Raw genomic sequence first — 9,697 nt, 5'->3', positions numbered from 1 at the left:
ATTTCCTTTTACTTTCCTCTCTTCCCACTATCATGTTCAGCCTTCATTTGGGTTTCAGTAATTCCTCTCAGTTACATTACCCTTGATCAAACCCTACCAGGCCTCCAACACCCTCCTCGCCATCAATTTTAGATCACTTGTAGTTCCCTTGTCCCTAGGTTTGTTAGCACCCACTTCCTTCCCCCCCGCCTTGCTGCAATATTCTCATTTGCTCACAATCATCTCCTAGGCGGTGCTTTTCAGTGTCTTCGTCAGTGCCAGGCAGGAGGTCTTTTTCACAGCTAAATGGGCACCTGGATGTGGAGTGTCTTCTCATGAGGCAGCCCTCCTTGGTGCCCCGTCTCTTCCCTTCATCATCTATGTCCTTGCATTCGTGGCTGCATCGACCTCCTCCCCAGTAAAGGACAAAGTTCTGCAGCACTTGATGTTTGAATCTTTCATTACCACACAGTCCATGAGCATTGCCCGATGCTTAAACGGCTCCACAGACTCTCAGCTGATGTTTGAAAGCTCAACCCTCTGCTTAAGAGTTTCCAGCTGTTTGGGCTCTCTTTAGGAGACTGACTTAGAGTAGGAGGAGGGGAGAGGGAAACCTAGTGATGCTTCCTCTGAGCTGCCCAGAGGCAGAAAGGAGTAGCCTAAGGAGCACATCTCAAGGCTGTCAATCTGTATATCAGCAGGCGGCTTCATTTTTCTCCCACAGAGCAGCTGGTGGGTTCAAACCACTGACCTTAGATGATCAGCTGAGCACTTAACCACCATGCCACCAGCGCGCCTATTAATCTACGTATAGATGGCACGGATTAGTTTTTCCTTGCGTATAAAAACAAACTACCGCTTACTTTTCCCGTGTTGTGAAAAATCTGGCACTCAGTAAGTTGTATTTGTGAAACACTTAGTTATCTCAGGCTGCTGCAGGGCTTTAGGCAGGCTGCGTGGTGTAAATGCGAATGAACGTTCCTGCAACCTTCCCTCTCTTCTTCCTGGCACAGGAAGTGGTCAGCTCGCCGTTGCACGCATCTCACGGTTAAGCTGGTCTATGGAAATGAGGGAGCACACCGTTCTTAACGTTTTAGAGTCGGTGCTGTGTGTGTACGGAGAGTTTCTGTGCTTTGCTTCGAGGGCAGAAATGGCAGCTATGGAATGAATGCCAACGTGGGGTCCTGCTGGAGAGCTAGGAAAAGGCTTTCTCCCATCTCAGTGACAGTGTCGTCAGCGTGCACGCAACAGTGCTGGCAAGTTCTTGTCGCCATACGGAGAGAGCCCTACTTCTCTGTCACTTTTAATTTCCCCTATTGCAGTGCCTCCTAAGAGTTAACAAGAGACAGTTTATGCGACGGGTAAATACCGCCAGAGCTGTGCTTTGAGAACGATTGAGTGACCAATAGAGTTAATACTGGGTGTCTGTTCACTTGGTCTTCCCAAGAGATTTCTTCTGCCCGCTCTCCTCGGAGCCCAGAGGCAATCTGAGATCCCACTGACATCAGCCCTCCTTCCAAGCTTGGCACATCTTCAGAGCCGCTCCTGTTTGTCTGCCAAAAGGAAGTGGAAATTGAGATAAATGTTTCAATCCTCAGATGAAAAAAAAGTCCATTTTTATACCGTGTCCCTTTTGAAAAACCGCATTCCTTAGAAACGGAGTTTATTGTTTCCTTTTGTGATGCTTTGGTTGTCTTTTTTCCTAAAACTTGGTATTTAGGGGCGGTAATTGAATTCAGATTTTAAAATGTGCTGTTTCCACTGTGCATGTCATTAAAATAAAATATTAGCTTTTCTTTATTCTTTTAAAAAATATTAGCTTTTCACAGAGTTCCTTTGGAAGTGTTTCTGGTGTGCTGTATTCTGTGGAGTTTAGCGTGTCAATTAATGTCTAAAGAATAATGGTGGTGTGTGATCTGATAATGATTGAGCAGTGATGCTAGAATCAGCTAAGGATGTATTATAATTATATATCAGATCTCTATATAATTATAATATATGTATAACCATTAGTATCTCAACTGTGCCTAGTGTATAAAAATTCTGTTTGTAATTTGGTCCCCTACATTTAGCATATGTAGTTTGCTTCCACCCGTGTCCTCTAATCATGGCCTCACTTTCCCAGGAGGGAATCACAGTTACGTGTGTAGCACTTTGTGTGGTAACAGAGAGCTGTGGCAGCGATTGGGAGAGTCTAGAGCACTGGATCTCTTGTTCTGTGAGCTATTTATTTACTTTTAGGACATTGGTTATTGTTCAAAAAGTATCTGGGTTTGAAATAATGCACACGACCTTCTTTAAGACCATATGTTCCAGTCACAAGTTTATTTCACTTCCTGCCTTACCTTTTGGGTAGAACATTTGGTGATGAACGTCATTCTCTCACCCCATATGCATTCAAAAGGGTCTCTCTGTATTTCGGTTTAATGCGGCCCAGAGAAATTTCACTCTTCTATCAGATTAGTGTTGAAATGAGTTTCACAGTAGGTCTTGGAGTTGAGTACAAAGATTTAAGTGCATTTGAATTTTAAATTTGCCAACCTAACATTGTTGCCTCCCCAAAGTGCTCTGTTCTTTGTTGGCTCCTTCAAGTTTACTGGGTTACTATGGGAGACTGTTCGGTATCTTAGAGAATCCTAGTGCAGCTCCTTTTTCTTCACTGTGATCTAATTGATATTCTGATATTTCCTCTAGATCAAGAGGAATGGTGTTTGGACCAGCCAACTTAGGGGAAGATGCAATGAGAAACTTCATTGCAAAACATCGCTGCAACTCCTGCTGCCGGAAGCTCAGACTCCCGGGTATGTCCCAAACAATTTTATTTTCCTCGAAGTAAATCTCTCAAAGCACAACATCCATTGTAACCTGGGATGGAGGAGAAAATCTTAATCACATTTTTATCTCATTCGCAGTCAAGGCCTGACTTTATGACTGCAAAATTTCCAAGTCTCTAAAGGGATTACAAGGGCAGGGATTTACTCCGGGTTCTGCTAAAATGTGATAAAACAGCACTGGGGCTGCTGCTTGTCACAGCCACTCCAAGGGAAAAGCTCTCTCAACGGAAGCGGGTAAAATCAGAGGGAGCCAGCTCTCTGGCCCTCCCCACTGGATCGTGTCCATTCCCACTGGTGGCTGAGGCATGATGCCCCGGCGCGTCTACTTCATTCTTTCACCCAGTAGGCATTGATGAGGGTGGAGAAGGGGGCATAGCAGCCAGTAGTCAAAGTAGCTGCTTTTCAACAAAAACCTGCCACTTGAAACATACATTACACGAATTCTTTTTTATTCGTATCTGGTATATGGCCCATTTTCTCTGAAACCAATATAGTCCCCATAGAAAATATTCCCAAGAGTGGAATAAGCAGCTAAAGGCTGTGCCCAGCCTGCAAGTTGGCAGTCCTGGTTCATCTGCTCCATGATCTCTGGTTACATTTTCTTTATTTCTTTGGACTGAGAGGGATGTTTACAGTCTCCCTCAGCTTGCTTCCTCTTTTTCTTGGGTCATACCAAGCTAGAATGGAATTTCAAATATTTTGAAGCTAAGTAAACCATGACATGTTGAATGGAAAAGCAGTAAAAGATCATCATCCTTTGTAACCTGGGATAAAGCAGGAATAAATTTAATGGAAAGAAGGTCAATTTCTAGTTATAACCCCTGGTTAGCAATAAAGTTGGGGGGAAAAGAAGGTCCATTTCTACTGCTGTTGAAGTTAGAAGGAAAAAGGCTGGGGTTTGGAGAAGAACAAGACAGCAAAAGGCTAGAGTTCGAAGAAAGCCTCCAATATCAGAGGGAAATCGAGAGTTAACCCAAGGCGCATAGTGAGGGTGGTCAAACAAGGAGCATGGAGGGAGGCCACAGTGGTTATGGTACAGCTACCCAGCATGCCTTCTAAACAAGCTATGCACTAGACTGTCTACAGCACACTGATGATGGGCAGGGCTGTTTGCCTGGCCTCCTGCTCGGGTAGAACAAGAGTCTAGGCTGTGCTAAGGGGCCCCAGGCCTCCATAAGCTAAGAAGTGTTTCAGTTGTCCATGGCTTCCAGGCTGGTGTGCAGACCACTGGCTCAGTATCCCACTTCCCAGGTCTGATTCATCAGCCCCTTAGCAAGACTGTCACTCCTTCTAGAAGACCTAGTGCTAACCCAGCAGAAAGGAGGGCTTGGTCTTTAGCCCACTACTTTCAGCTGTTAAGCCCAGTGGTCAGTTCTCTATGATTAAGGTTGAAATGACTTTACCTATACCGGTGGGTCTGAATGATTAATTCAATAATTCCTTCATCACCATACCTAATTTAAGTCTCCGACCAAATATTTCATCAGCACATTTAGGTGGAAATCAGAAATACTTTTATTACACAGACATTTGGTAATCTAAATTAAAATGTTTAGTCTGAAAAAGAGGATAAAGAGTGATTTTTCTTTTTGTTTGATTATGTCTCATTTTCTTTCTTTCTTTTTAAAGCGAGATGTTTTAGGGTAGTATATGAGAAATGAGGTCTAGAATTAGACAGGGTCTGGTCTTACCCAGCTGCTATTTAATGGCCCTAAGCCCTTAGGCCTGGTTTTCCTCATCTGTAAAATTAGGAATAATAGCACCATTTCAAGAAAGGACAGGAGCATTGAATGAGGTAATAGATGAAAAACAGAGTGTTCAATGAAACATACTCTGATATTAAAGTACAATATTTACTAGTTTTCTGCCAAGATATCCCCCATTCAGCATCAAACAACAATCAAAGGAATACTCATTTAAAGTTAGAAATTGTAATCAGCACATAAAAATGTAAACCCTGCCCATCTTCCTATCTTTCTTACCAAAGCTTACCCCTATTAATAGTGTCTTGTGATAATGTCTTCTTAAAATGGAAGAAGGATCTTTTAGGTAGCATTGGATGAAGGTTTCATAGGTTAAGTAGGGTTCCAGCTTCTGCATATATGAATTTAGTCCAAATAAAATGCATCTAAACAAGTCTGTGCCATCAGTAAGTGGCCGTAGACAAGTTCTCTCAGCGACACATTTGCCTTAGTCTTGTTACAGTGCCTTTAAAAATGGGATGCCTTTTGTGTCACAGGAAAAAAAACAATTTTAAAGTCAGGCCTAATATCCAAATTTTTAGAAAGACAAAACAAAGAACACACTCAGCAGATGTCAAGCTGAGGGAATTAAGGAAAGGAGTTCAAGTCACAGTTGAAATATTGAAGGAGTCTGTGGGCAAAATATCGAACGATGTAGGAAGCATCAAATGTAGATAGAAGGAAACATTGAGTCACTGCACCCAAATGAACTGGTTGGCATACAACCATTTCAAGAATTGGCATGTGTGATCAGTGACTGATAGTACTGGAGGAAGAAGTCCAAGCCGAAGGCAGTAGCACAAATAAGACTCCAGGAATTGACAGAATACCCATGGAAAATGTTTCAACAAACCGACGAAGCACATAATTACTGACATATCTATGCCAAAACATTTGGAAGACAGAGATCTGGACAACCTACTGGAAGAGGCCCATTATTTGTGCCCATTCAAAACAAAGTGACTGAATGAAGGACAGAAATGATCAACCAGTATCATTCATATCACACGCAAGTAAAATTTTGCTGAAAGAAATTCAATAGGAGTTGCAGCAGTGCATGGGCAGGGAGCTTCCAGAAATTTAAGCCAGACTCAGCAGAGGACATGAAACAAGGATGATCATTGCTAATATCACATGGGTCTTGGCTGAAAGCATAGAATACCAGAAGGATGCTTACTTGTGTTTTATTGACTATGTATAGGCGTTGAACTGCGTGGATCATAACAAATTATGGATAACACTGAGAAGAATGGTAATTCTAGAATCCTTCACCCTGCTCATGTAGAACCTGTATCTGAACCAAGAGACACTCATTCCAATAGAAATCGGGAATTCTGCATGGATTAAAATAGGAAAAGGTGTGTGTCAGGGCTGTGTTGTTTACCCGTTCTTATTTAATCAGTTGCTGAGCAAATAATCTGAGCAGCTGAACTAGATGACGAAGAATGTTGTTTTGGAACCGAAGGAAGGCTTGTTAACAATTTGGTGACACGACCGTGTTTGATCAAGTGAGGAGATTTTGAAGCACTTGCTGACAAAGGTCAAGGATTGCAACCTTCAGTACAGATTACATCTCAATGTAAAGAAAACTCAAGCCCTCGTAACTGGACCATGTGGATCCAGTTGGATCTTCACATACAGATCCTCTCGATTGGATCATGATAATCTCATGAAAAACAGAAAAGATGGAAGTTGTCAAAGATTTCCTGATCCACAATCAATGTACCTGGAAGCAGCAATCAAAAGCCAAACATTGTATTGCATTAAGCAAATTTGCTCTTTAAAAATTTGAAGAGCAAGGATGCCGCTTTGAGACAAAGGTGGGCCTGATCCAAATGATGCTGTTTTCAATTGCCTCATGTGCATATATACAAGCTTGACAAGGAACAAGGAAGACCAAGGTTGAATCGATGCATTTGAATGATGGGCCTAGCAAAGATTAGAAAAAGTTCCGTAGACTTCCAGAAGAACGAACAACTCTACTGGAAGGCAGACAGCAGGATGTTCCTTAGACAGGAGGATGGTGAGACTTTGTCTCACCTATTTTGGACATATTATCAGGAGAGACTAGTCCCTGGAAAAAGACATCATGCTTGGTCAAGTAGAAGGGCAGTGAGAAAAGAGGAAGACCTTGAACAATACTATTCACACAGGAGCTTCAATAGTGACCTTGAACATAACAGCAATTGTTCTGTTGTACGTAGGGTTGCTGAGTGGAACCAATGCAACAGCAGCTAACAAGAGCAACATCAAGTGTTTAGTAACACTCTGGTGGACACCTTCCCAGATGTTGAAGCTTTGTAACATGTTTACAGGCGAATTAAATGTTTGTTTTTTGGAATAAGGTCAGGGAGACTTCAGGAAGAAACCATCAACCTCCACGAATGAAGAAACTGGTTGAAGTCCAGAAAGTGGTGGAAGAAGACCACAGCACGACCATTGGTGATGTAGCTACAGCGGTTGGGAGCTCACATGGGTCAACCTTTGTCATTTTAAGTGACCATCTTGGCTTCAGAGTGCTTTGAGCTTCATGAATACCAAAAATATTACACACAGGTCAGCTAGTTCAAAGAGGTGATATTTTCTTCAAGCTTTTAAGCAAGATCGAAGATAAAACTGATGAATTTATGGAATGAATTCTTACCGTGGACAAATCTTGTATTTACCAGTATCATCCAGAGGACAAGGTCCAATCAGAACAGTGGTTCTCAGGAGGATCTGCTGGGCCAGTGAAACTCCCGGTAGAGAAGTCAGCTTACAAGGTTATGGCAACTGGTTTGGGGGGGGTAAGGTGAGGGTGGGCGGGCAGGGACAATCTTGATGGATTTTCTCAAAGGTCATGAGACAATTACAGGAGGTTACAAAGCAGTAATTTTAAGAACATTGAAAAATGTATTGGTGAGAAAAGAACTAGGAAAATGGTACCCAGCATCTGCTCATTCCTGGAGGGCAGTAAGGCTTGTTGTATGAGAATCTTACTGGGAAAGTTTACCCCATTTCACCTGACAGCCTGGATCTTGCCTCTTCAAACTTTGTTTGCTCTCCAAACCCAAAGGACGTTGGAAAGAAACACAACTTGAGGCCCTCAAGAACGCCCAAATTGCAGTTGTGACAAAGTGCTAATTGAAGAGGTTAGAGAGGCTGAACCATCACCTTCAGAAGCTTGTAGACCTAAATAGATGATCATGTTGAGAAATAATAGCCTCATATTTTGATACTTTTGTTTAATATAGGTTTCTATTATTTTACAGCAATACTTTTTGACTTGCCCTCATACAGCTTTGTTGCTGAAAACTGACCACAGGGCTATGCTTTGGGCAGATATCTCTGGACCTGGTTGCTGACCTGGGTTCCATTCATCAATGAAAATGTCCTTTTCCCTGTTTGCCTCACTTGACTCCTGCCAAGTTTTTAAAGCACAGCATCTTTCCTCCCCAGCCAGAGTGGACACAAACCTGAAAGAGTTGGAGGGAGTTTGAATCGCACATGGATGTGGGAGAGGGGTTTTCTTTAGACATGGTTGAGTGCATGAATTCCATATATTCATGACCTGGAAAAGAAGAGTCTACTCTAAATGCTTGGCAAAGTCTAGAGTCAATCTATGTGTGTGAACACCTTTTAGAGCTGGATGAATTACTGCTCCCTGAGGAAAGGGAGCCTCAAAATCAGATAGATACCTTTACTTTATCCTGGTTTATAGGCTGTCGTACAAAGGTTTTTAATTGCAGGGTATGAGGATGGCATGAGTCCCCATAACCTGTTTGTTTCATTTTTTTTTCTCCCAAAAATGGGGTGGTGGGCCAAATAAGGTTGGGGACCTCTGTGTTGGTAAAGGATCCTCTGTGATGGTCTAAATTGTCTGCCTTGCAGATTTAAAAAGAAATGACTATAGCCCTGGAAGGATAAAGCCTGCCCTTGGACTTGAGACCAAAACAGAACCAGCCGAAGGGGCCCCAGCAAGGGCAAAGAGCGATGGTTCTCCAGAAGATATCACACGGCTGTAAAAAGGGAGGCGTGAGAAGAAAGGGTGGGGTTTGGATTCACACAGAGGCACCTCAGAAGAAAGGCCAGGTGCTCTGCGTGTGCAAATCGAGCCTCTGAAGACACTCCAGAGCATGTTCTACTCGGATGCACACGCCGTTTCCATGTGTTGGAGCTGACTGGATGACAACTGGTGTTTTGGTTCTAAGGAGATGGGGCACAGGTTATGGCAAACCTTCGGCCAGGGTCACCTTACATTGTGGGCCTCCCTGTGCTAATAAGCTCTCTGAGCCTTGTGTCCCCCACTCCCCAAACGCCTCATTGGGATTGATGAATGGTTTCTCCTCAAGACTGCCCTCTCTGTCGGGGCACTTGCCATGTATTCCTCATCCTCACTTCCATGCAGATGAGTCCATGCAAATGAGTCCATGCAGATGAGTGCATGCAAATGAGTCCATGCAGATGAGTCCATGCAAATGAGTCCATGGGAAGATGGCTTCTTCACACTCCATTGTTGTTTCATCTGGTTCCTGGGACTCTTGGAACAGAATGAGTGCTAGGCACTACAGAACAATTGAGAGGCATTGATTTTTCTCCCTCTGAGTAGATCCTGCCCCTGCCCCCACTGTTATTCACAACTTCACAACAGACTGTATATGTATGTATGTATATGTATATGCATATATGCATATAGGTATGCATAAAAATTAAGTGAACATGTTGTTTCTTCTTCCCAGCAGCAAAGCATTAAAGTTTTGAAAGTAGCTATAATGGGAGGAAATGGGATGAGAGTGGTTTTTGTGTGTTTGTGTGGATGGTAGCACACCCCTTCTGTACAGACTGCCCCGTGAGAGGTCAGCGTTCCGGTGAAATCAAGATGGGTTTCATATGAATTTAGATCTGACTCATATGATATCTGGACACCTCAGTTTTCTCTGAGCGTTTGGAAGTGGGAAATACAAAATTAGTGTCATTGTATCTTAAAAATAAAATTAATTTTAATATAAGAAGGCAAGGGCTTGAAAAACTGGAAATTATTAAGAAATAGTTTCCCCTTTGTAAAGCTCAGGGCTCTTGTTGGTTAGAGAGTTGACTACGTTGATCTTGAAACACCACTCCCTTTTCTTACGTGATGCATGGAATGTTACAGGCGAACTTACT

General features: G+C 42.8%; 1 protein-coding gene across 1 annotated transcript in view; it reads left to right on the top strand.

Moving 5' to 3' along the window:
- Positions 1 to 9,307, top strand: part of TRPM6 (transient receptor potential cation channel subfamily M member 6) — a 103,729-nt gene extending 94,422 nt beyond the window's left edge. Inside the window, exons 28-29 of the mRNA XM_045288587.1 lie at positions 2,674 to 2,780; positions 8,426 to 9,307. Coding sequence (XP_045144522.1) covers positions 2,674 to 2,780; positions 8,426 to 8,559 — 241 coding nt within the window. The 3' untranslated portion in view covers positions 8,560 to 9,307. The remainder of the gene's footprint in view (positions 1 to 2,673; positions 2,781 to 8,425) is intronic.
- Positions 9,308 to 9,697: the final 390 nt, after the last annotated feature.

This window comes from Echinops telfairi, unplaced genomic scaffold (assembly GCF_000313985.2).
Source record: "Echinops telfairi isolate 266 unplaced genomic scaffold, ASM31398v2 ScPeMD7_22;HRSCAF=79, whole genome shotgun sequence".
In the NCBI taxonomy this organism is placed as follows: domain Eukaryota; kingdom Metazoa; phylum Chordata; class Mammalia; order Afrosoricida; family Tenrecidae; genus Echinops; species Echinops telfairi.
Note: the sequence above shows the minus strand (reverse complement) of the source record. Positions and strands in the feature narration are given on the sequence as shown.